The 26,923-nt window shown below is 41.5% G+C and overlaps 1 protein-coding gene across 10 annotated transcripts in view; it reads right to left on the minus strand.

The window, feature by feature from the left end:
* The window catches only part of LOC311004509 (dedicator of cytokinesis protein 9), a gene marked incomplete at its 3' end in the record, with an annotated part of 82,021 nt that overhangs the window by 26,131 nt on the left and 28,967 nt on the right, over positions 1–26,923 (minus strand). For 7 of the 10 annotated variants that reach the window (XM_083996591.1, XM_083996597.1, XM_083996593.1 and 4 more), the window contains exons 2-7: positions 18,635–18,751; positions 13,469–13,558; positions 9,566–9,648; positions 8,249–8,318; positions 5,664–5,759; positions 4,985–5,119 (exon numbers count right to left, since the gene is read on the minus strand). In XM_083996591.1, coding sequence (XP_083852717.1) covers positions 4,985–5,119; positions 5,664–5,759; positions 8,249–8,318; positions 9,566–9,648; positions 13,469–13,558; positions 18,635–18,751 — 591 coding nt within the window. Of the gene's footprint in view, positions 1–4,984; positions 5,120–5,663; positions 5,760–8,248; positions 8,319–9,565; positions 9,649–13,468; positions 13,559–18,634; positions 18,752–21,876; positions 22,144–26,923 lie in introns of those variants that run through there. The other 3 variants (XM_083996594.1, XM_083996592.1, XM_083996599.1) reach the window with 1 other exon arrangement.

The raw sequence follows: 26,923 nt of genomic DNA on the forward strand, positions 1-26,923 counted from the left end.
GATATTGAAATATTGACTGACTGAAGTTTAGTTTTTCAGATTTAAGAATCAGGAACCCAACTGTGAAAATGGCTGAGCAACAGGAATGTTTTATCTCACTCTCCAAAGCAAACAGTGAGCCGGTGCCAGATCACCAGACGACAGTTAAATGTTTTATGATTTACATCATGTGTGATTTGTGCCTGTAACTAGAATTTCTATTTTAAGGTCTAATGTCACCATCCACCAATCAAGTAGAACTGTGTAATTTGCTGGACAGATTGTGAAGCCCCTTGAGGCAAAGTTTTAATTTGTGATATGACAACAAATAAATAAAATTGATTTTCAGAGTCAAATTCTTTGGATGTGTTCACGAGCTTGGCCAACAAAGCTGATTCTGATACGACACCTAGTTGTAGCCATGACAGTAGAAGATGCTTCAAACACCGATGTTGCAAAAGTGTATTTGCAAAACATTATGAAGTTGACCTTTGACCTTTAGCGCATGAAATGTCATCCTTTCAGTATTTTGTAACGAGGCACAGATTTTATTAGATCACAGTGATCGACCATTAACCTCTCACCACCATTATGTAGTCAATTCATCCTTGAGTCTGAGTGAACATTTACGCAGGCACAGAGGAATAAAAACCTTGGATCACATGCAAAATCAATATTCAATAACAAAAGACTGGCCTGAAATGAATCCATTTAACGAGAAAAAACAAAAAAACTTACAAAAATCTGAGTCACTGTTTTGGGAAGAGTTGGGCATTTAAGCTCAGATTTCATTTAATTTAATTGCCACAGAAAGTAAATGGACCAAGTGAGTAAGAGAGGGACAAAGTATTTCCATCTTTGTGACAAAGCTCTGCCAGGACCACAGCAGAGAGAGACTTTCTACAGTGAAGCTGAGCTGCTGAGTGAAGTCAACGGAAAATCTACAGAGGTGAACTATGACCTCCACGCAGCCAGGAAGCGCAACGTCTATATATACATAATCTATATATACACAAAATCCTTACTCATTAGAACCTCTAAGTGCTTATTCAGCAGCAGGTTCAACTCTGCCTGTATGTTTTAATAATGTACTCCAGCGGTATTTCTTTAGTGGAGCAGGGAAGTTGTCTCATTATTGTCAGCAGCGAGTAGGCTGTTGTGCTGTGTATCACCGTGGCCTGCCTGCAGTGTTGAAACAGCAGAGAGGGAGTGAAAGGGAGGGAGAGTGATTATCTGCAGGCAGGCTGAGTAAACATGGAGATGAGGAGGGGGGTTCAGGACAGAAATAAAACTGTAGTTTTGATAAACAGTCTTATTCATCTGATGGGTGGGAGGTTTGGTCAAAATTTTCTAGACAAACAACACGCACATCCTCGAGGTAATTCATGGACCAGTAACTCTAAACTGTTCTCTTACTACTGCTAGTATCTGTATTCTAACCCAGGGACTTAATTAACACGTGACAATGCTCTGTACATTTAAACGTATGTTGGCATCCTAACAAAAGACAGGAGTAGCTTCAGGCTCAGTATGATGTCACTCCACATGCCGTTTCAGCTGGAGAGTTAAACATCTGCAGCTCCGCTCACAGAGCAGATGTTGAGTTTAAGTCACATGGCACAAAAAATAAAAACCCCTCCCACACAATCCACAGCTACAGTATAACAGTATATGGTATAGCAGGGGTTGTGCAATGCCAGAGATGGGGACTCGAGTTTGCGACTCGAACTCGAGTCGCACTTAAGTCGCACCCACAGAGACTTCAGACTTGACTTGGACTCGTGCCCAAAAGACTTCAGACTCGACTCGGACTCGTGTTTTGAGACTCGTGAACAATCTTTATTTTTTTTGGCTCGTGTCTTCCTCCTGACAGGACGACCGACAACCTTTTTTTTTCTTTTTTCTTTTTTTTGCCGTTAACGCACCACTAGCGGAGCAGCGCCACATGGCCGGTAACGTTATTCAGATGGAGGTTAGATCTTCATATTGAACTCCTACAGAGTGCAGCCAAACACCAGTGTCTAAAGAGAGAGGAACAACAGAGCTCCTCTGACAGCGCAGTCAGCTGCTGCGGGTGAGTGACAGGTGACTGTGAACCGGCTTTTTTTTTCTTTTTAATAGCGGCACCGTCCATAGCCTACATGCACAACGCCCGTTTGTTGTGAAACTTTCCTTCACGGGGACTAGCTGCTGAATAACGGGCACATATCAGACTACTGTAGGCTAAATCCTCCTGTTTATTTATGTTTTTGCTGCGAAATATGACTGAAGGCTCGTATGGAAGTCTGCACGTGTCGACACGCCCCCATGAGTTGACGGAGCTAATTAAAAAAATAATAACAACGATGCGGATCCAGAAAGGTTTTGCTGCACATAAAGATGTGAGCTATAGGTACCACCCAGATCTAATGACCTATAATTAACAGCCTAAATCATTTTCCATGTTGTTCATCTGGGTTTTCTGAATTCAACAAAGCAAAAAAAGAGAGAAAAGGCCAGTGCAGAGGGGCAGAGCAGCCTTGATTATTTCTTGACTCAGAATACAGTTTCCTTTAAAGGAAAGCTTTCATTGGGTGTTTTCTTCATATTGCATTGCAATATCCTGTTTAAAGTGATCATATAATAAACAACTAATCAATACAAAGGAGTGATAATAACCTACAGTAAATGCTTTGAATCTCTTAGATATAGCTGTGCAGTATTCTTAGTAGACCGGATAGCAGCAGATGATAAAGGGTCATTACAACCAGAAGAGACAGGAGACTTTTATTTTTTAGAGACTTGAGACTTGACTTGGACTCGTGACCAAAGACTTGAGACTTGATGAAGTCTCACCCCTCAAAGACTTGAGACTTGACTTGGACTCGTGACCAAAGACTTGAGACTTGATGAAGTCTCACCCCTCAAAGACTTGAGACTTGACTTGGACTCGTGACCAAAGACTTGAGACTTGACTTGGACTTGCAAAAAAAGACTTGTGAACATCTCTGTGCAATGCTGCCGAATGACTTTTGTGACAATAAGCTTTAGATTGTTAACAGACAAGGGATTATCCATAAAAGTGAAAGCTCTGAATCATGGTCAATGTATAACAAATTAACTAACCACACATTTTGACATCATACCCTTAATTACCATGTTGGATTATATTATTACATAATTGCATTAAACAATGTGACATTAGCCAAGGTTTGAAAAGGAATTTAAGACCTGTAATGGTTTTTATGGATTGAACTTTCCAGTTCAGGAATTTTTAAATGTTACCTCACTGCATATGACATAACATTTAAAAATTCAATGAGTCTGTTATGTTGGTTTCGAGGTAATTTGGACATGGTGTATTCATTTCAAAGTTCTCTGTGTCTCTAGGAAATCCTGTCTGGTCCGGTCCAGTGTGAGTTTGGGTCCCAGTTCTGTGGAGAATAAATGACCCACCCTCTATCTCCAGCATTGATCAATATTGGCTCTAGTTGTGTTCTTAAGCACAAACACTAGTCTAACTGTATTTTCATTCAACCATAAATGAAGAAGTCGTGTTTATTTTGTCTGGGCAACCCATAGATTATAGTCTAAGTCTCACACTGCAACACAAAACAAACCTTTTTTTTTCTTCTTTTTTTTTACAGTACCACAAACTAGACACCTACTAGAGCATGTTCCATTAAGGCTGGGTCCTAACCACAGTGATCCTGGTTTGAATCCAACCTATGGCCCTTTGCTGCATGTCATTCTCTCTCACTCTACTCCCACTTTCCTGTCTCTCTCACACTATCACTATAGTAAAAGGCATAATAAGACCCTGAAAAATCTTAACAAAAGAAGTAAAACACTCTCCATCACAACTACAAAACAACTATCAAATCCTGAAAAAACACTGATAGTGAGGACTACAGTAATTCCTGCCATAGCTGACCAGAACTCCCTTTTCTGTGTTAGACTGGAGATCACAGCATGGATCCAAATTTAAATGTTTATGAACTCTATGTGTACAACAGTATGTACCCCTTTGTAAACACAAAATTGAAAATCTTCAGTGTTATGACAAATAGCATTTTATGTTTTTGTTGTCATTCTTTTCTTATTCACTCAAATTTTTCTCAAATTTCAAGTTAAACGTAACGGTTCAATGTGAGTATTGTGGAATGTTAAATGCGAGTATTTTGTTGCATATTGTGGAAAAGAAGTGAAGTGGGAGATGCATTCTTGTTTTCACTTCTTTCACCACTGAGGAATGTGACCGAGGGAAAGTTTGTGGTCGAAAACTTGGGTGGTGTGTGGATATTTGGCAAACTCCATGGACGCCACACACACCATGACCCGCTCTAATAAGCCATCTTTGAAAACATCATTCAAACACCCAGCGCTCCCCTCTGCTCCTCCGCATGGTAGGAGCTCTATCCAAACACTCAACCCATCATGATTCCTGATTAGTGCCAGCTGGACGTCTCATCCTGTAAAATCAGGTTCTTTCCATCCACTGGGATGATGGACGGATGATAATGCACGCAGCGAGTCTTGGCCTACATTCAGATACTAGCAGGTGGCATTGATTGCGGGGCCGATGTAAAGTGCACGGAAGTGAGACCTCGGCGTTCACCTCGCTCCGCCAGATGAGAGTCAGCAGTAAATCGCGACCTTGGGGGAGGAGAGAGCTCAGGTTTCGGGGAAGTGGACAAGACAGATACTTTTCAACAGCAGTCCATCATTGTTAGAGCAATTTACGTTGACGTTTCTGCCAGTTACAGCCGAGGCTTTAGACTGCAATTTTGGAAAGTACATTTTTAGAGACAGGAATTGTAAAGAGGAAGTGACTAGGACCATATACTCAAGTTTATTCCTGGTTAATGGCTTTTTAATTTTCAGCAGGAACCTCGCTACGCCCTTTGTTACCACGGCGCCGACAGGGATATCCCGTCTGGCAAAGCAGGTAAAGGGTCATTCAGGGTCCTTGCAGTTAAATGATCTCTGTTCTCGCCCTTCATATTAGAGATGACTGGGTTCTTACCTGAACCACGCCCATACAGGAGTCCAGGAAAATAGTTCCTTTGGGCTCTTTGGAGATCTTCTCATCCTTGTAGAAGTTTAAGTTGTAGGAGCCGTCTCCGAGCTGGGTCAGGTGGAAATACCTCCTCTTGAACGACTGAAATTATGAGAGGAAATACACAACATTCAGTTATTGGAATTAGAATAAAATCACATTGTACATGATACAATTATAACAGCAATAATTCAGGCATATCTAAGGCTGTGAATGTAAAGACAAAAAGACATCTGCTTTAACCCCCGACTTTCTGACAGTCACTTGTTTTTTTCTTATCTTTTCTAAATGTATGAAATTGTTATGAATAAAAATAGAAACAAATTGAACCTCCCTTGACTGTAAGGTTTTCATTACTTCATTACAGACCAGCAATACACATTACACAGGTTTATTCATTTGTAATGTAATGTGCTGAAGGTAACAACTAGCACTTTTTATGGAAAATTAGTTGTTGAAAACTGGGTGTTTTGTTTGCTATCAGGTAAGACAAAGATAAACAATAAATCCTTGTATCTATAAGCTGGAATAAGGGAATGTTTTTGGGACACAAATATTTAATTGATCAATGAGATATGCCAACCAGCTTCTCTAAATGAATTAACTGATCAATAATTTCAGCTCAGGCCATAAGATGAAATCTCACCCTCATGGTGACGCTGATGGCACTGTTCATGTTGCCCTTATACAGCCAGCCATGCTTGGAAATCCCGCCTTTCTGGGATCCTAGGGAGGCTGTATCCTGCAGGAGACAAAGACACAAGATCAGACGACAATAAACACATTTATGATGACTGTACTGCAAGAAAAAAAAATCTCAGCAAGTCATGTAACGATATACAACAAATCATGGCACAAACAACTCCTTATATCAAAATCATGTCACTTGTTTCAAAGGAGAGAAGACGTGCCAATGCATTCGGAATCAGGGCTGGGCAATTAATTATTTAATTATGTTTTTGATTTTGGCGTCCAACAATTATGAAAACAGGATAATCGAGTTTTGTTTTGAGTCTGTTTTGCAGCAAATTGCATCATCCTGAGCGGTTTACTGGCTCAGAGACTTTTTGTACACAATTTATTCAGAAGGGAACCTGCCACCAAAGTGAGCATGTATAAACAGGCTTTTTAAATGTAGGTGAACCCACTAATCAAAGTCAATTAACCTGTTTGACTGTGTTCTGATCAAGCAGCCCTATATGAGAATCACTCACAGATTTGATGTCAAGAAGACTCACTATTGCATTGTGTCAGTAATGCTTTTACAGTAAGGCACCCTGCCAAAGCCTTGCCTTATTGTGCAGAAGAAAAACCTTTGATCTTGTGGTTAGAGATGACACTGAGGCTGCCATGATGTAGGCCTGTCTCAGTCCAAACAAGCAGGCAGAGGAACATTAAACAAACTGTGACCGGGAACCCAAATAAATATCTCTATCTTCACAACATAAGCATGAGATTACGCCTTTCACATATGACTCAGCAGCTGCCATCACGGTCTGTGAAAATAAACCAATTAGGAGAGTAATGACAGAAGGGAAGATGTGGACTAACTGCAGCCATGTCCTGCGTTAGATCAGCCATCATTTGCAGTTATATTTCCCAGATTTGAGAGACAAAGGGAAACTGCAGCCCTAATAATTTTGCAAAATGAGAAGAGTGAATGGCCTTTCAAGATGCCATCACGCTGGACCAGCATCACTTCTTCGATTTCTCCCAGTCTTATAAAGCAAATGGGGATTTTAAAAAACACTGGCATGAATATTTAGTATATTCAAAGTGCTTTGTGGAGTAATCCGAAAAGCATCTGGAGAGTTTTGGTGCCTGTTTCTACCTCCTCAGTGTCTAGACTACAGTACATTCACCAGTCCCCAGAGATGCAGGCAAATCACTGAAAACCTTGTCAAGTTGAGTTAAAAGAAACAACTAGGAAACCAAATACTTGCAGTGCAAAACTAAAAAGTCAGCCAAAGAGAAGATGAACCAAGTCACACAACAAAATTTATGCTGAGAGTTTTTTTAGGGGAAGAGTTGAGATCCTTTTCTGTCATCTGCACATTCAACCTCCCCACTGAAAAAAAAAAACCTTGTAGTGTCATGTGGTGATGGATGGAGGCCAGACAGAGAGAAAGAGGGAAGAGCTGAATGAAGGGCAATTTGGATCTTGTCATGAGTTGTGTTGTTGAGTTGTAGTGTTGAGGTCCTGCCCCTCCTGTTCTGTCAAAGGTATAAAGTTGACAGTGAGGCTGAGCAGAACAGACCCTGACCCGTGACAACCTGGCACGGCTTTACTCTGACGAACGCACTCTTCCTCCATCACAGCTGGCCGCAGGGAAAAAAGACACTTTGTGGTGTTGTTTTCTAAAAAACCCGTGAAGCGCCTGTGTTATATCTTTCACCGTTTAAGTTACTTAATACTGTAAGCTATAACAATGATATCTCAGACTACCATGTAACATTAAGTGTTCATTAGTAGAGCGGCATGACTTCCTAGCACATGGCTCAACATAACAACAACATGAGGATACCGTATAAGGTTACCCATCATGCATTGGGTGATTCCCAGCTACGGATCCCATAGTAACCCAAAATACACAACAGCCTGCATGCAAACACTGAGTCTATGTGATACTGAAGGATGTTTTGTTGTATATAGGAGGCTCAGTTTGACGTATTGCGTGAGAAGAGAAGGTCAAGATCATCATCATCATACATCTAGTGCGGCAGCGTGACATCGAGGATGCTTGATAACATTGATATCAGCCACAGCTTTGTATCATCTTTTGAAACTCCCATCAAATCAGAGAGAGAGCGAGTCTGTCAGGTGATTAACGAGACTCCTCGTTGTGTGCAGCCCACAAGCCATTCCAGAGACAACAAACACTCATTTAATCTGCGCAAGAATACACACCCACTCTGTCATACATGAATTAGCAGAGAAAAGATCCAAATGTTGCACGGAGGCCTTGAGAATTTCATTGTGTTAAAAAAAAAAAAGAAAAAAAAAAGACACGGAGCACCAGAGAAAAAAGTGTAATTGCACTGAATTCCAGCCATTAGACACAAAACTGCCTTTCACCACTTGAACTACTACGGGAAACAGGAAAGGCAAAAACGATTAATGGACTAGCATGCCATCTTTACCACAGTCTAGAAATAGGATAACATTTTACAATGTGAACCTTTTTCACACTGTCAAACTGTTTTAAGACACATAATTGGACATAAACTCACCTCGTCTTTGTCGACATCCTCATCCACTTCAAATACATGGACAGCCAGTTTATCAGGCCGGGAAACTTTGCTGTAAAAACACATTAAAGTCACATTAGAAGACCGATCTACTGTGTTAACAAGATCCGAAAACAGCTCATACTGTAACTTCATATCAGGGCCCTACAGGTTCCCACGGGCCGGGTTGACTAAGCACTCTGCTGTGCACTCTGCTCATTCAGATGTACTGAAACTTCATTATCTGCACTACAAGTCAGTCTCCTTCAAAGGAAAATGTTATCATTATAAGCTCTGATACAAACAGCTGCAGCTACTGCACATCTTCCAGTACAATGAATTCTGTAAACAACTCGATTGTATTCAACGATTTTGAACTTTAGACACTCTAGAAGTGACAATGTTTCCAATAAACACAGTTGCTTTTCATATTTATACACAGTTTATTTTTATTGGGGTAAGATACTTGACCAGTACTGACTGTGATTAATACCCATGGCAGTTTGAGTTAAGCTAACCCACTTTGATTTGTCTTCAGTCTGCAAATCCTTCTAACACTTGTGGTCTGAAGTGGTTTGATGGACATTAAGTGGTTTTTCCTTGTGTTTTTCTATTTTTTTTTTTTTTTTTTTTGAAGTAATTTTGCAGTTGGAAAAAGGCAGCATCAAGGCAAATGTAAATTCCAGGAGCGGTGAAAAGCAGCACTTGACCGCTCATGGAAACACATTAAGGTGTGCTGCTGCTGCTGCTGCTGCTGCTGCCTGCTGGAAAATGAAAATGCGCCAGGAGGTTAAGAAACTGCACCATGCGATCCACGTCACGGTGTATTGTTTTAACTTCCCCGTATTTACAGAAGTAACAGAGCGTTTGGCAGCGGTACGGCTGTCAAGGTCACTGTCAACTCATATTCATACAGTTTGTCAGTAAAACAGATACTCTTCAGGGAAGAGGCTGGAGCTGATGACACAACCTCTGGACAATGAGGGTGGTTTCCACTCTGGCTGCAGTCTGGAATTATCCAGTGCATCATAAAAAGGAAACACTCTTTTGTTGCAAGGAAATAAGAATGATTTTTTTTTTACACGGTGTTCCTTTTCCTTGTAATTAAGTCACAACAGGAAACAAAAAGGTCAAACTGTGTGATTGTGTGTGTGTGTGTGTGTGTGTGCTGTGCTGTTTTTGTCTAAAGTCTCTGGCATCCATACATTATGCAGAATAGCTGTCGTTACTTGCCCGTCTTAAGAATGTCTTGGCACATGAGCACATCACCTCTGTGAGTACAGAGTGTAACAGAGATGAGGTTTTGAAGTGAAGACTTACTGTGGGAGCTGCCGAAAGTCTCCAGAGTAGTCCTCATACTTGTAGTTGACGACATGCCAGTCAGACTTGTAGGTCTTAATGCACTGAGAAGACACAATGCAAATCAATTACACGCCTGCTAACAAACACCCTGTCAATACAGCACAACACACATTACAGCAGAGCATCGGGCTTGTGTTCAAATGTCAGTACAGTATGCTTCAAATTAACTTGTTTGTAATCATGTCTCAAGATGGCTAAGATACCATTAACAGTTGGGGACAAAGACTGCAAATTAGCTGAAGCTAGACGTCTTGTATGCATCGCATTTTTCATTCTTTGTGGCAATGTTGTATGTATCATCCCTGTTAAATAAACATTAAAATAAAAATAAACTTGTTTGTAATCATGTCTCAAGATGGCTAAGATACCATTAACAGTTGTTTTGTTTTTTAATGGAGACAGGAGGGGAGCTGCAGATTGACAATAACTTGAACTGAAGTATATTCACACCTTTAAAAGAGCACAGTATAAACTTTTACGGAAAAGAATTATCAAAGCAGCAAAAGCCTCAAATTTTTATCTAGAGCAAATTGATCATTGATAGAGATTCAGTGTGTTATGTGTCCGGCTGTAGCCCAGCGGGTTAGAGAAGCTCTGGTAAACTCATTTCTTTCAGCTCCACACCCTCGGATGTGTTCATTTTCAAACTTGCAGTCTTAAGACCAAACCCAAACTCACTCAAGCGACATCACCTATGGCAATGGATCAGATTTTATTTCTCTCCCTCTGTGTGGCTCAACCTTTTTATATATCATTGTATCTTCTTTCCCAATGACAAACCAGACTCTGATGTGTAAAATCTAAATCTAAATTTTAGGGATCTTCCTCTAAAAGACTCTGTTTCCTAAAATTGTGAATAACAAGAAAAGCATAACCACAATAAAGCATTTGCTTTGTGGAAACCCCCCCCCCCCCACATACAGTGAGACCCTCATGGAAAAAGGAGTGGACTGATACTCAGTCTATCCATCCACCAACACAAACTGGGAGGGTGTGTATCTTTATCTCCCTTTGCTTGGAAAGGAGACATCTGTTCATTGTTAGAGTCAGCGATAGGAGCAGCTCACTGGTATCTCTTCAACAGAAATACGTGCCTTTTACAAGAAACTGCCTCGACCGGGGAGATGAAATGCAACCTGATCAGTAGAGCGATCGGAAACATAGAGGCTCTCGCTGGGCTAATCTCCACAGCTGTCCTGGTGATGTCACACAACACTTGGCCGGGAGCTTTTGTATCGTTATGAGTTCAGACAAAAGCTGCCTAAACGCTGAACTTTGACCTGGAGGGTGAACTGTCAGCAGCCAGTTGGTCCCCGGCTTAAGAGGACAGTGAGAGCAGTGTGCAGGAGGCCGGATGCTGAACCAGTGTGCTAGTCAGAGGAAAATACATTTCCCCTCTCACTGTCATAATCCATCAATTTATCCGCACCTACTGGAAAATGGCTTTTTTTCAATCCCATTGTACTTAAGTTACTAAATTCACACATCTTAAGAACTTCTGTGTGTGTTTATAACTTGTTTTGGAACAACCACACCACTGGATAGGCGGTATGTGCATGACTCAACCCAGACAGACACATGTATAAACCAAAGAAGACAGAAAATGAGCAGGAGTTTGATATATTTGCAAACAGCAGAAAATAATTGCACTTTATCATTTGGTTCTCCAGGCATAAAGATATTACTGAGGAAATACAGTACAAACAGTCCAGTTGGCTCCAGTAATGAGCTGTAATGAGCCCATTTACCATTTATGCAACAGTCTATGCATAAAGTCAGATGGATGGTGTGTTTAGTGGGACACATGAAATAAAGCGGTTTCCTGATCTGCTTTGACGTGCTATATACGTGAGAGCTAATATTATACCGCAAACTGGGTAACGACTCACATTAGTGTCACTATTTTACAGTGTAGTGGTGTAGTTACAGGTGACATACTTTCCTCACACATCCTGGACTCTTGTACCAGATTAAGGTCTGCGATCAAATGGCCTGTTGATATTTGTTTAATTAGTTATAGTGCTTAAACTTTCTTACTTAAAGCAGAAGTAAGCGGAATGTTTGTGTTAATATAAGTCTTAAATAGTTCTATCTTCCGACAAATCACTTATATAGAGTGTTTGGTCTGAAACACGGGTCTGTCAGTCACTCTGCTCTGCTGTAAGCCGAGGAGAAAACTTTCCTTGTATCCTACAACCTTTATCCAATGGGGAGAGAGAGAACAGCATAAAGGGGCGGTCCTCTCTGTGTGTGCAGTAGAGGCTGACATTTTCTCGGGATTCCCGCGGGACACGGGATTCCCGCGTGAATCCCGTGTTCAGTGACAACAAAACAAGACGGTATGTGGCATCAACACATCTACCGGCTTGGTTTGTCTGTCATTCAACCTGCAGTGCGCTGGGGGGGGGGGGTCCGTCTGTCAGCACAATCGTTTACATGACGACTGTGTTCTAAAATAGAAAAAAACCGGAACAGGACCGGATCGGGAGTGATTTATTCGGGATTTGAACGGGAATTTTTTTGCGGGAGCGGGAGCGGGACAGGACGGGGTTGAAAAAACACTCCCGTGTCAGCCTCTAGTGTGCAGCCAAGGAGATGCGCGTGAAAGTGGTGACGTAGGGACGAGGGCGGGGGCTGCTCACTCCATCGGCTGACAAGAAGTTAGCCAAAACGACCGGATCGCTTACATCTGCTTTAATGTCTCATATATGGATGAATTTTATGTATTTTATGTGTCTTTTTGAGTAATGGTAATACCAACCTGCACACTGACTCGACCACAGTAGTTTCTATCAAAATTATCAAATTCACAGTTCAGCAGACTCAGGATAGGATGTCTCTAGTGGTAGAGCTGAGCTGAATAAAATTTAACTGACCTTTTGTCTGCTGATTTAGGATCCAGATGTATGATCACTAAAATCCTTCATCTGGTTAAAATATTTTGTTGAAAATGATCGAAACTATGGCTTAAAACAAGATGAAAGTCCATTTGAGCTTCTGGCAGGCAACCACAACACTGACCCATACGCATAGCGGACGTCATTAACAGGCAACCAAATGACACAGAGGGTGACAATATTAAAACTATGTATTTCTCTAGGAATGCAACTCCAGAAAATAAAATAGAATATAGGTTTAGTTGTATTATTTTAATGTGTAAACTATCAATATAATAATTAAAATATAAAATATAATATAATAGAAAATTACATTTTTGTGACTTCATAAGCAATAACCAAATTTTAGGTTTTGAAAGATATACTGTTTATTAGAAACAAAGCAATTGAGAGTGCTGCAATCTGGGTCCAAGGAGAAATGTAAACAAGTGTAGGTTGTAAAAAAACAGGTGTTCATCAAGACTAAAAAAAATGTAGAAAAAAGCGAGCTGGCTGAAGCCAAAAAGGCAGTCTGAGGCACTCTGAATGTAGTGTAATAAAAATCCTTTATTTAACAGGAATGGACCAATGTGTTTCGACACTTACATTGTCATCTTCAGGGTCAAGTACGTGTAAGTGTCGAAACGCGTTGGTCCATTCCTGTTAAATAAAGGATTTTTATTACACTACATTTAGAGTGCCTCAGACTGCCTCTTTGGCTCCAGCCAGCTCGCTTTTTTCTATATACTGTTTATTATTTGTAAAAGGGAGAGTTTGGTACTTAAAAATTCAACATTTTTGCTTCATCAGGAATGTGTGGGTGTGTAGGCCTAATTGATATTCATCTGGTGCCAGATATTGACTAAAACGCTGCTTAAAATAACCAACTTTGGCAGAAAAATGCCCATTAGTCTCGGGACCCCATTGCTCATACGAATAAGCTGATTAGGAAAAGTTGTGCTTTTTTCCGTTGGAATCGGTGTACCTCTTGGACAAACAGGCTCTGGGCCTCCCTCTCTGCATTTTCAGGCACCGTGGGGTACAGCGTTCTCCCTTGCCGCCTCAAAGTTGAAATCTGTAAAACAAAGAAAGACTTTATTCAACAAGAGAAACAGAGCAGGCAAATTACAACAAACAGACCACAACACACTGTCAACACTGTAAAAGCGAAATTGAAACAAAATGTGGGAGGCATTTCTCAAAGTGGACACCTTTTCCCGGTATTACAGTTTGTGGTCTCAGCTGGCCACAGTTGCTCCGGCTGTTCTTTTAAATATTATTCTGTGCTGGGGAACAAACTGATGACTTTCTGTGGGTTCAAAGAGGCGGTATGTGAGGGAGGCAGGATGCTTGTCCATACTATTCAGCCCCAGGACCCATGGACACACCCTGAGCCTGGCTCTCTGCCACTGTACAGTCACTGGGAGAGTAATCAGGGCCTCAGCACCTCGACTGCTTTTTTTAAAAGCTTTAGCTGAGGACCAACAGGTTCAGACTGCTGGAGCCAGATCTCACAGCAGAAACAAAAATCAGGGTTAATAAGATGGTTATGGTAAAAGACTTTGATCACGGGAAAAACAACATTTGATAGAAAAACAATCAATATCTTTCCTTTTTATTTATCCACTCCTGACAAGAAGGCACAGTAACATCAAACCAAACTCAGGAGTTATGTAACTGATTCTTTCACTGTTATTTATAGCACAGATAATAATAAATTCACCTCAGTTCCAACTTTTGAATTACGATATCTCATTTAAATGGAGATTCCTCGTGACAGTTACTGCACTGAGATGTCTTGTCAAGAAAGAAATACAAACACTGTCCTGGACCACAGCAGTGAAATGACTTGTATCACATTACTGATAGAGAAAGGAGCTGTGGCAAAAAATATATCCAAACATGAATAAACTTCACACTCCCTTCTTAACTTCCATCTGTTGCAACTCCTCCAAATAGGACTGTTGTGAAGGAGATGTGGTCGTGGTATCTGATGTCTGCTAAAATAGTTTTCTCTTTTTTTGAAAAAGCAGCTGTGTGAAAAACTGGAGCTCCATTTAAACTTGAAGCGCTGCAACGAGCATCATCACCATTAGGTCTCGACAGGAGGATTAAGTCAGACTGTAAAAATAAGTGCATTTGATCACACATAATCCCTGTGAACAAGACTGAAATAGAAGTACGACCATTAAGTGATAGCTTTTCAGCTGATGGAGATAAAAGGAAAACGAGTGAATTCTGGTTTTGTGCTCGTCAGCTGTGTCAGCTGATTTTTCTATGATACTGAAGGATGCAGACAATACTGTGGTTATCTTTTCCCAACATGTTTCACTGAAATGAAAAGTATTTTGATAAGAAATATGTTAAACTAATGATCAAAATTCAATACAGAATCACACCATAACTGCAGCTTCTACAAAGAACACTCCATATATATAACCATGTGAAAACATCATAGTAGTAGTAGTAGTGTTCTCACTGCTAATGCACCATGCTCAAATACTATTAGAAATGGAAAAATTCATACAATAACAATGATCACTGAATTAATGCAATATTGCTGTCAAACCTCGCCCCTCCCCGTCCTGCCTCTAAATGACTTTGTATCTGGTGTTGGACTGAGTCGTGGTTGTGTCAACTACGACAAATTCCTCACCGGGTTTGTATTTGTAAAACCTGAAGTCTCCCTTTCCTCTTTGCTAGCCAGGTTTCCTGCAGAGGAGATGTTAATCTCTACAATCCAAGCAGGAGAAACAAACAGGCATGGAGGTAAGAGGGAGCCAGGAAGTGGGCAACAGGAAGCATTTAATTGGGATACAAGTCGCAGAGGAGAACCATCGGATACTCTGGTGAACTAAGGTCTAAGTTAGCATGGGATGTTGTACTTAGTGGCACCGCATCAGCATCTTATTCCAAAATAATTCTCCTTTCACAAGCTAACCTGAACTGAACTGATAACAACACAGCCAACAATGAACCAGCCCTCCTAAGTAGCCTATTGCCTACAGTGGGCTATATGTAGCCACAAGCTGTATCCTCTGTGCCATAGACATCCACTCTAGTCCAAAAAGTAAAAAAACAAAACAAAAAACACATGAATCAGACCGTGTTCCTCTATGAACATAAACCTCTGCAGTTTATTTTGAGTGTAGCCCACATAAACAGTATTGCTGCTATAAACACTCACTAGCCTGTCACATCTGAGGGTAAATGTTGTCCTCAACAAATACACTTTACTCATGTTTGTTAAATGTTTGCTTAAAACTGCAGAAACCTTTTTTTTTTTAATAGCTCAGGTTTGTTTGTTTTTTCCTAAAGTCATGACAGCAGCTCTTTGAGCCTGTATCTACTCTGTTTGGCACAATTTGAGGTTAGCACTGCTACTATTCTCTGTTCAACGTGTACTTTTTCACATATTGTCAAATCTGAGAGTAAACATGGTTTAGCCTACTCCTGTTTGCTTTAAACTACAACACCCTGTTTTTAATAGATTATTCAGGTTTTGCTTCTATGGTACAGGGCAAAGAAAAAAGAAGAGCACAGTTTGGCACAGTTGTGCTTTGAGCTAAAAGCTTGAATCTGCAATGCCAATGTTCTCCATTTATCTTATTTAGCATGCTACCATGCTAACATGTGCTTATTCGCATTAAACACAAAGTAGAGCTGAGGCTGACAGGTACTTGGTCATAAGATAAAGAACTGGAAAAATCTCAATGTTTATGTCATGGTAGTGTGGGTGGAAAAGGGGGAAACCATGCCCAATGTACAAAATTTCATGGCAGTCCATCAAATTATTGTTGAGTAATTTCAGTTTGGACCAAAGTGGAATTTCAACAAGTACTGAGAGTCAGCAAATATTGAAGGATTCATGGGACTGGCTGACAATAACAAAAATACATGTGGGGATTATTCAAGACCTTTTGGAAACTGTGAAGAGTTTGACGAAAAGGAAAGTGAACAGTGTCCTGATCTGTGTGGTTTTTTTTTTTTTTTTTTTTTTTACGACAGGGACGGGTCTAGAGTTCACCTCAAATTGAGATGAAAAGGAAATATGGGCCCCCTCCTGGTAATCCAGGACAAATTTCTCCAGAAACCTTGCACACGGAGCTCACAGAGACCTGCATACAACTGTCTTATGCCAACAGCCTTCAGATGAAAACCAGATGGAGATGATACGAAGACTGGCTCACAAAAGAACAGTACCAACACATGACTTTTGATGTGCAAGTGGAGCTGTGATAAGCTAGAGACCTGATAGTGTTGTCTACTGAGGAAAAGCCAAAAACAGGATTTATACAGAAATAACACAGACGGAGACACAGGAGCTCCTTCTGTCTGTTTTGGCTGTGTTTTACTGTAGCTGTCTATACTTAGCACTGACTCCTTGCATACTGAGGTTTATCTGTTTGAATACACAGTGGCCACTGCACTCGTCTCACACCGAACGCCCCCCTGACACAGAAGCTGATTAAACCATTGCTTGGACAAGAGTCTGGCAGGGCTGAAGCAGATGTTGGGTTCAATCACTGTGCCTCTTGTGTTTTTTATGTTTCTCAGTCAGAATCACCTGTCCGCCCCTGACAACGTACTGTTTGTCTGTAAAGCTGGTATGTTATGTTCATAGCAGCGGGCTGGAATACGAGAGATGACCGAGTCAAGGCTGCCCCTCTGTAACTGAGCACCCAGCTGCCAGGCCTATCAAACTGTAGCAACCCCAGACTTTATCCAGCGCCAAACCCAAAGCTAGAAACTCTTTTTATCCTTTTCCACCGTGCTGTCTCTCAACAATGAGAATTTATACTGTGAAGAGACTGAGAATCATCTAAAAAGGTAAGTCAAAGTTGCTCTAAATACACCATTGGGCAATAATCAGCATTTAGTTATCTGGGTTATATGGTGGTTTTAGTTGCAAAACATAACTTTTACCACATAATGAAACTTTTTACACCATAATAACTCTCACTGTTGTGAAAAATATGAATCTATAGCTTTTAATGCTCACAAATGAACTTTAACCCTTTTACAATGCCAGTGTTTTCAATGGCAAACATGGATTTGTGAAAATGCTGCTGCTTGGTTTTATAATAAAAGTATAATGTACGAGTATGATGGTATTGATTTAAACAAAAAACAAAAAACAAAAAACAAACAAAAAATCTGATCCTGAGTTGATGCTGCAGATGTTGAGGTTTATGATCAATTAATTAACAAGCCCTCTACCTTGAGAGGAACCATTGAGTATTTCACTTCTCTCTTCTTTGTGCTACCTTACTCTGCAGTGTGTAAATGTGCAGACAAAAGGTGTTAAAACCATCATGGTCATTGAAACTAAGACTTATCTCACGGCAATAAAAACTCAGATATTGTAAAACTTCCACTGGACGGTGAGACAGAGTGGCAGGGTCAGATCTGACGATACACTCTAAGGTGCAAACATCTTTCAAAGAAAAAGTGTCATTTCCTGAAATACCAGCACTGAGCCAGATTTCCATGTACAGATTCCCTCGACGTGGAAAGTGTGAGAGAGCGTACGTCCTGTACAATGTGACTGGAGATAACACTTGCTCTGTCACAACATAGGAGACAGAATTAGCCAATTAAACAGATGGCCCCTGACCCCTCTCTCCCTACCGCGTGCAAGGATGTAAACAAAAGGAAAACCTCTGTGAACGACCCCACCCAGGACTCACAACACTGGCCACGCCTGGGCCGCAGGAAAAGGCTGCAAAGGCCAAACAAATACAACAAAGAAAACATGCAAGTGGGTGGGTAAATAATGATGGCGGACAGATAACAATAAATAGTTTGACCTTGTATGGCTATAGAGCACAGCCTGGAAAAAAAAAGGCTTTTCATGACTTACTGTATATGCAGTCGAACTGTATAATTTCTACCATTAACACAAAGTATTTTTTGTGCCTCATTTTCCACACAGCACCGGAAATCAAAGCCCTACCTCTGGCAGTATTATTACCACTTAGATTAATACCTACACTAACATTTTCCATACTTAACACCTTATGCCTCACCAGTATTCCCAGCTGCAATACCCAGAGCCATATTTACGTCTGTAAGTTTTCGCACCAATTTTTTTAAGTGTGAATGTGACGCTTCCCAGCAAAACGTGAATAAATCGGGGTGTGAAACTCACCTCGAAGTCCTCCAGGGGGAACTGCAGCATGTCTCTGAGGACATCGCTGAGGATCTGTGTCTTTCTTTGCACCAGCACATTTTCATAGTCCAGTGGCTCGATCACCTTAGGTTTTACCTGGAGAACACAGAACAGAAGAAGCACTCTTAGTTACTGCAGTCGTTGCTGTAAGTTTGCAAGTGATTTCCTTCCAAAATGTAACAAACATGAATTGAAACATACAGTGTTTATAAAAAACCAATAGTTGGCGCATGTCATTTCTGAAATGCCTTTCTTAGATAGATCCAGTAGAGAAACGACAGAGAAAGAGAGAAAGATGAGTAATGGCGTGCCACAAAAACCCCAGATCAGACACAAACTGAACATGCTGCAGTTCATGGTTAACAGAGCTTCGAGTGGGAGTGAAAGAACCGAAGGATCCTGCACACTGTCAATCTCTACTCAATTCATTACACTCCTGTCATCAGACATTCATTAAGTATAATTTACTGATTGAGAGTGAAACTGCGGTTGATTTATAGAGCAAACTTACTCAGCACAGAGTCACTACAGATAAGACTTCAACTTTTTATGGGATAGGGTCAGGGTTTCACGCTACAGAGGCTGAAAAAAGAAGCTTCCAATCTGGTAAAACCTCATAACACACTCCTGTATATTATGCTCATAACTGGAGACTAGTATGTACAGTGAAAATGAATACAACATTCAATAAGAGCAAAGGAGGAGAGGTTAAAGCAATGCCAGGGCAATGACGTCTTTAGTCGAAACATCTGCTGCTCGAGCGAAGCATGCAATCCACTATAATGGCAATACAAGTTGCAAGTACATTAAGAGAGAATTTCATCAGCGTACACATACATTTTTATGCTATTATAGCCAGATGCAGTTGTTCACTAGTTGACCAATCAGATTAAAACAGGTGAAGCACATACACATGCATAGCAGCAGTGCAAAGAGATTACTCTAGACTGAGCTATTTGTTAGATACACCATGATAAGCCTGTCAGGGCTCCATCTGCTCAGAGAAAATACATCCAGCATCGGAGTGAGAAGGTTCTTGATGAGCTTATTCCTCCGCGAGAGTAAACAAACAAACACACAAACATGACGTGTGTGAAGTGAAGGAGGAAACAACCCCTTCAGTTAGAGACACAATCCTCTAGAGAATAAAACAAAGCTCCTTCATCCTCTTTTATTTCATTTTGTGAACTTAAGGATCTGCAATCACGGATGGATGACAGCTGATGATAACTTGAGATTGCAAATGTTATGTTTTGTGGCTGACGTTCAAGAGCAGATGTGGATATACTATCAGAAGGTGATTACAGACTGATGGTACATCAAGTCAGAAAGTCTGCATGATGTTACAGTAAAGAAGATTCGGTGGCGGTTAGATGGAAAATAAGCTGTCAGCGCTTGTGGCTGATGGGACAGAAGGACACATGTAAGAGCAGGGGAGTCAGAAAAGTTGAAAATGAACAGTGACACATGGGCTGACTGCAGGGCTGAGCGACAGCACGCCTCACATCTGGGACTGATAAAACTAGCATGATCTCAGAGGGAGCGTCATGGATGTTGACCTGCTTAAATACACGTTTCTGGCAAAATGCTTTGTTAATAACAGAGCACCAGCTCATGGCGAGGACAGAGAGAGGGGGCAGCAAGTTTGTATCAGTTTCAAAGAGAGAGTGGAGTGGAGATGGTGCCACCGAGTCTGCCAGCTGAAGCAGGTTGTGACTTTATCAGGGAGGCCATTTATTCACAGCTTCATCTGGACACAACACAAATGTAGTTCAAGTTAAAAGCACTCTCACTTCAGCGAACCATTTACCCTCTGTCGTAGGGGAGAGAAGCAACAGAGATTAAAGCAGGCAGGACAGGTAAATCAGGAAAGGAATTAAGGACGTCAGAGAGATAAGGAGCGTTTGTGAGTATGTCTGCGTCTCGCTTAATCAGATACCTAAAATCTCTGCATCTCTAAAACGCAGCCAGACATCCTGTACAAGACACTGAGACCATACAGAAAATCCGGTACACTGATGTAGTGTAATCCTAGGAAAAACAATGAAACACTGACAAGCCAGGGAGGCAGGGTGAGGGAGGGGAGAGAATTACCAAACACCTTCTGTAATAGAGTGAGTTCTTGTCACAAATGACAGGATTCAAGCCTTGGGACGTGTTAAACTCCCACGACATCACATAAAAACAAAGGGAGAGAGTCTTGCATTCTCCAAATACCTGGTGAGGTAGAGGCTTCACTTAAAACCCCCCTGCAGTTTCATTGGGCAGACAATTCTGAATTTTTAATAACGCAGCTGCCAAAAGATTTGACCCCATTTTTTAAAGATCGTGCCCTCTTCTCAGCAGTGATGGAGTCTGTTGTTGCTGACTATTGTTTCCCTCTCAAACCCCTCTGGGCTTTTCCACGCTGCTTTGTCAGAGAGGCTGAAGGTGGTCAACCACACAGTGCACTCAGCACCCGGTGAGAAAATGAGCATTCACAAGCAAAAGCTCTGTCATTCCCCAACTCCCTCAGTCAGGCCACAGTGCTTTTGTTGGTGATCAACTCTGAACACAGTTTAAAAGTGTGTTCCAAATCTGTATCATTGTATCAACCTTTTAAATGGTATTAAACAGAAATGCATGAAGCCATCCCCTCCACTCCCACTCAGCAGCAATCTAAGCAGCTGTTTCACCGCAGCTCCCACTCCTCCCATCACTACACCCTCTCACAGCACTGAAACAATGGTGCTGTGTAGTGTAGTGCCTCCCTGCTCACTGATACATCAAATCTTTTTGCTGCCGACAGCTCAGATGGCTCCGTATACGCTCCCAGCCACCGGACACCTTCATTGCAGGGCACTAAACCGTCCACTGACTTGCAGGGTTGACTTTTGAGCCACATAAAACATTTTTTACAAGCCAAGGTAATCTTTAAGAACAAACATAAGGAAATGGCTCGCTGCTTCCCAAGTGCTGGTGAAGTTCAACGTTCCTCTGAGCCGGTGCTAACGCTGCAGATTTTGACTTTTGAGCCGGTGCTGCTGTTACATACAGTGAAGAGGAGACGACAGAACACCTGACACCTGCTTCGCAACTTTATGACTGTGGTTTAACATTTACAGCACTGTACACTCTGAGGTGGACTTGTACATACGAACAGCTTTGACAAACCAGTGCAGACTTCTCAACAAGTCTTATACATCTACACTATATGTAAATGAAGTCCTTGAATGACTTACCACCACCTGTGGCACCGTGTCTACCTCAGCCTCAGCTGCAGCCAAGCTCTTGTACTGCTGCGGACTCTCAATGACCAGCTCCTTCTTTGGAGCTTTACTAGCCCTCCCTTGCATTGTCAACAGCTGTGGTGAAATATCTCCGAGCTAGATCCCAAAGAGAGGCGGTCAGCCAGCATATCCAACAGAAGGAAATCCTCGCGCTGGATAAAGTTTGGGAAGTTTCTCTAACTCTCTGTCTCTCTCAGACTGGAGCTCACTCACGCTCTCCCTCCCTCCTCAGACTGCTGTGGCTGAGGGCAACGGACTCACACCCAGGCTCAGAAGGTGGCTCCTCCTACACTCAGCTGTGCAGCCTGGGGGAGTCAAACCCCCTAACACACACACACACACTCACACACACTAACTCACACACAGACAATGAAGCTATCAGACCTCACACTATCCACCTGCACAGTGACACAGGCTTGACAAAGACAAACAAAAGATACACATTCCTCAAGTATTACAGTCCGGCCAGAGACTGTCCACACGTTGTGTGTGGCAGCTGAAATAAGAGACGGCTTCAATATCACCAGGAGCAACAAACTAGAAAAGAATGAGACAACAAAAAAAAGGTACTTCAGTCACATGAGGGCCGCAACATTCAAGGTAATCTGTCTGAAGAATGTGCAGAATATATACAGTCTGAGCACAGAACTCGTGACTTCCACATAAACATTACAGATAAGATGCCAGACTGAGCTCATCAGATTGTAGCAGGCGAGTCAGAAACAACGTGGGTAAACTGAGATAAAGACAGCAGAAGAGAGCATTCAGCTCTCTCCGAGTACGTCAGACTATAGTCACAAACTGTGGCGGCCATGAATCCCTCAAGTTGTCATTGCTGGCCTAGTGCTCAGTCTGACGGACCGTCACGTGGGCTGAGACAGAAACTGTTAGTAATCACAGAATTGAGATTTGGCTTCTGTCTCGCTGCTTGTTGATGCAACTGCTTGAGGGGCATTCCAACGTGACGCAGCCCAAGTCGACCCACCTAGGAGTGGGCCCGACCTACAGATTCCTCAGTGGGCCACAGCAGGGGAGGGTGTTATTTTTTCACGCCTGCTCCTGAGCTTTAAGGTGAGGGGGAGGGCAGCTGCTCCCCCTCCCAGTGTCACATGCCCCCATGGGCCCCACACAGGGATTAGTAATCAATATGGCATCAAGAATATTTTCTCATATCAACAAATAACACAAAAAGGGTCGTTTACACAGAGTCGCATTTAAAACAATCAAATGGACGTTGAAATCATTACTTTGACCAGCAGGATGTAAAATTTCAAGATCATACAATGAATTAAACCAACTGGAATATTTCTCCTAAATATGAGTGGATTCTTTGAATACACATTTTTATTGTGATCTGTGAGATAAAACTTCTAATGTGACATTTGTTTGATCAGAAACTGACCAATAACCTACCCAGATCAATACCCACAAACCCACACTTATTTTATGACAAAAATAATAAAATTGATTTAAAAAAAAATACTGTTTTATTTTGTAGAAACCGTGAAAAACAACAATATTGAAACACTGTCTGGTTTCCTTTCAAATGTAGGCTATATGATCTGCTTTTTCTTCTTGAGCTACAACAGAATATATTTCCGGGCATTTTTGAGACATTTTATGGATATTTCATAGTCTAATCGATAAAACAGACAAACAGCAGAGGAATAAATAATGAGATCTGTCAGTTGCAGCCCTAATTACAGTCCATCCGTGGCCCAACATATTAATGAGACCTTGACCAGCCCTCCCTGCCCTGTGCCCTTCATGCAAAACCTAAACACCCCCCACCTCTTCTCAAATTCCACCTACCACAGTTGACTGGTTACAGAACACAGTAGCCCCTGGCTATGTGAAATATTTAAATACCTGCTTTCGATTTTGGCCGCAATCTACATTATAAGTGTGTGGACTAAGCAGGCAATGGTTAAATATTATTGGTATCTTTTTATTTAACAAGTAATGCGCTGTAGAAAATGAAGCAAAGGTGAAGATATTGCCCCACCAACGACACATAGGGCCAGTGATGGCATACATTATTTATCATACATTGAAATCGCAGGATTGAATACTATTGTAACACACACAATCCCATGGAAGCAACAATATATAATATATTACTAAAGAAGAGCTGTTTTTTCACCTTTGGTAGGAGCTAAATGTCTCCTGTCATTGTGGGTATTTCTCCATCAATTCATGTTTCTCCTTACTATCTCAAAGTTAAAATGCTTCTTTTTGTGTTTGGCCATCATTAAAGACTGAAAGACAGAGACAGCAACCATGCGGAGAAAGGCATGTGACAGCCAATGGAGGTCAGCAGCCGAAACCCACCCTCAGATGTGGTGTTTACAGTATGGTACGAGTCTTAAACATGAGGCCACTGCGACACTCCCACAGTTTCACCTTATTTTAACCTGCAGCCAACCACTGAGAGCAGAGCTGTGGGAATAAGGGAGACCTACTTTGACAGAAGACCAGGTCACCTCTAGTCTGGCGCATCATGAAGCCACATCCTACCAGCCTAATAAAAGCTGACAGAGCGAGTCTTTGTGAAGGACTTGATGTGAACTGCCCTCTGGCATAAACCCAGAGTGGCACACCTGAATACATGCAGAGTCTGTGTGTATAAAAGATAGTAGTTAATCCTTTGCATCAGGTGAAAGCATGAGTCACACATTTCCTGTCTGCATACTTTTCAGTCAAGCCTTTCAAACAGTGAGTAAATGCTTTCCAGAAAACTGACAAATGAAGCAAGATAATGAAACATACATGAAGGATTACACATGTCATTTCAACTTGTCTAGAGTGCTCACTGCAGATAATGCACCGTGCTCCCTCCCTCATTTCCCCTAACCACAAATCTGGACAGAGTTTTATCAGATGTTTTTGTAAAACACATGCATGTTTACATTATGACACTCCCTGATGCACTGTACCACTGATCCAAAGTTAAATTCATGGAGTTATTTTGCATTCTGGCCAACAGACTCTGCAGGAACAACTTACTATTTCTCGTGGCCTATCCACGCACGCTAAAGCACAGAGCCCACAATGACCCACTGGTGTCATTGGACATTTCCTGTTATGTAGCTAATTGTGCATATAGAGTAATGCCACTTTACGCTTGACTTTGATCTCTAAGTTGGTACCATGCTGGACTTCCTCTCCAGACATCTCAAGACTTCAGCAATACGAGATAACTTCAGAGAGACTTCCTCTCCACGCAGCAGCCCTGGTACTTTATTCCCATGTGGCTGATAACACCACATTAGCGTGGCACAGCGCTCACATTTCTTTGGGTTGGTCCTTCAATGAAATTCAGACCTTGCAGCGTCACGCAGATCGTCCCACGGAAACCAATATAAATGTATTTCCCTGGTGCCAGCTGGCATTTGGGTGCAAGCAGGAAGGCCAACGGAGCCCTTTTTAGTGGCAGAACAAACACTTGTGTTGAGCAACATCTACTTTGGGTTGCCAGCAGCAGACCAACAGGATGTTTTTGGAGAAAGTGCCTTCTGGTCAAATGCAGTTTAATATACTTCCTACTCCCATAGTGCAGATGAAAAAGTAGCATATCATGTACAAAATGTGGATGTTTCCTCGATGACTACACACACTGCAGTGCCGTTGCTGTGATTCTGAGAAGAGCACACAGGGACAAAACATCCTCTCCTGATCATTATGAATTGCTGAACAAATCACATGTGGGCAGTGATTCAGATGTTTGCAGCTGGGCATGAAGCCACCAGACAAAATGTCATCTCTTGAGATAATCTTCATTCAAAGGTTTTCTTATTTTTCTCTGTGGCCTCTTAAGAGTTTTGTTGGCTTTAATTTTGTATAATCACTGACTCATTTTATTACAATACTGTGAGTAGACACTGACAAAGTAATTAATTTGGATTTACTATATTTTCTTGCACAAGTATCAAACGATGTGATTCATTTATATGTAATAAAACACAATATATTCAATTAAAATGTTGGGGCACAGTCAAATTTCTTCTGGATCAATATAAAGCTCCTTTAACATCTCCATCCATGATGATATTAACTCTCACGCAATTTTACTATGGGGTGTCACTTGGTTCAAAATTGTCTAGTATCCTGCTGTTTCAGTACACATCATCACTGTCGTAACTTTGGGAGGAGTGGTGGATTCATTGGCCCTTTTCCCTCCCTATTTAATTTTGTATTGTGTTGTTGCTGTCATTGTGTAATTGTTTACATGTTTGTCTCTTTATGGTTGTGTTGTACAATGTTTGATTTTGCTGTCATCCACCAATAAAAATATAATTGTTAAAAAAAACAGTGGAGTGGACACGACTACAACGGGACTTCTAAGTTACATAACAAGCGCTTGATGCAATCACTGGGTCATATGTGAGCCAAAGCAAAACAGGGTGTAGCCTGGAATGGAACAAAAACACGGCCCACCCATCGCCACCCTGCTACAGCAGCAGCAGCAGCAGCAGCACTAGGACCCACCACCCTGCAGCCTGATGTCAGTTCATTCCCAAGAGACTTTTGCAAATGAGACTTTAACATGGAGGTAATAATGACACCTGGTTACGTCTACACTCCCTGTTAATAACATGATGATAGTAGGACGTGAGAAACAATAGCATCAACAATAACAGGATGTAATCATAGGACAGAGTCATTCAAAGCAATGCACTGAGTAATAAAGTTTGAATCTATCGTTGTTACAATACTAAATGCTGTTGCAAAAGTTTGCCACAGCTTTATCAATCAACACAAACCGTATATGTAACTAAGAATAACAATATAAGAAATGACGCCTCCCTGGAATCGGTAGGAAAATCAAAGAGTGTCTTTTAAGCACATGAGCCTGAGTGCTGGAGATAATGGTCCTGTGTATCTGTCAGTAAGTGAACACACACACACACACACACACACACACACACGCACGCACGCACGCACGCAAATACACAAACAAACACATCAATACTGTGAACTGAAACCCTTAAAGCAACTT

Source organism: Trachurus trachurus (genome assembly GCF_905171665.1).
Source record: "Trachurus trachurus genome assembly, chromosome: 21".
NCBI classification, from domain to species: Eukaryota; Metazoa; Chordata; class Actinopteri; order Carangiformes; family Carangidae; genus Trachurus; species Trachurus trachurus.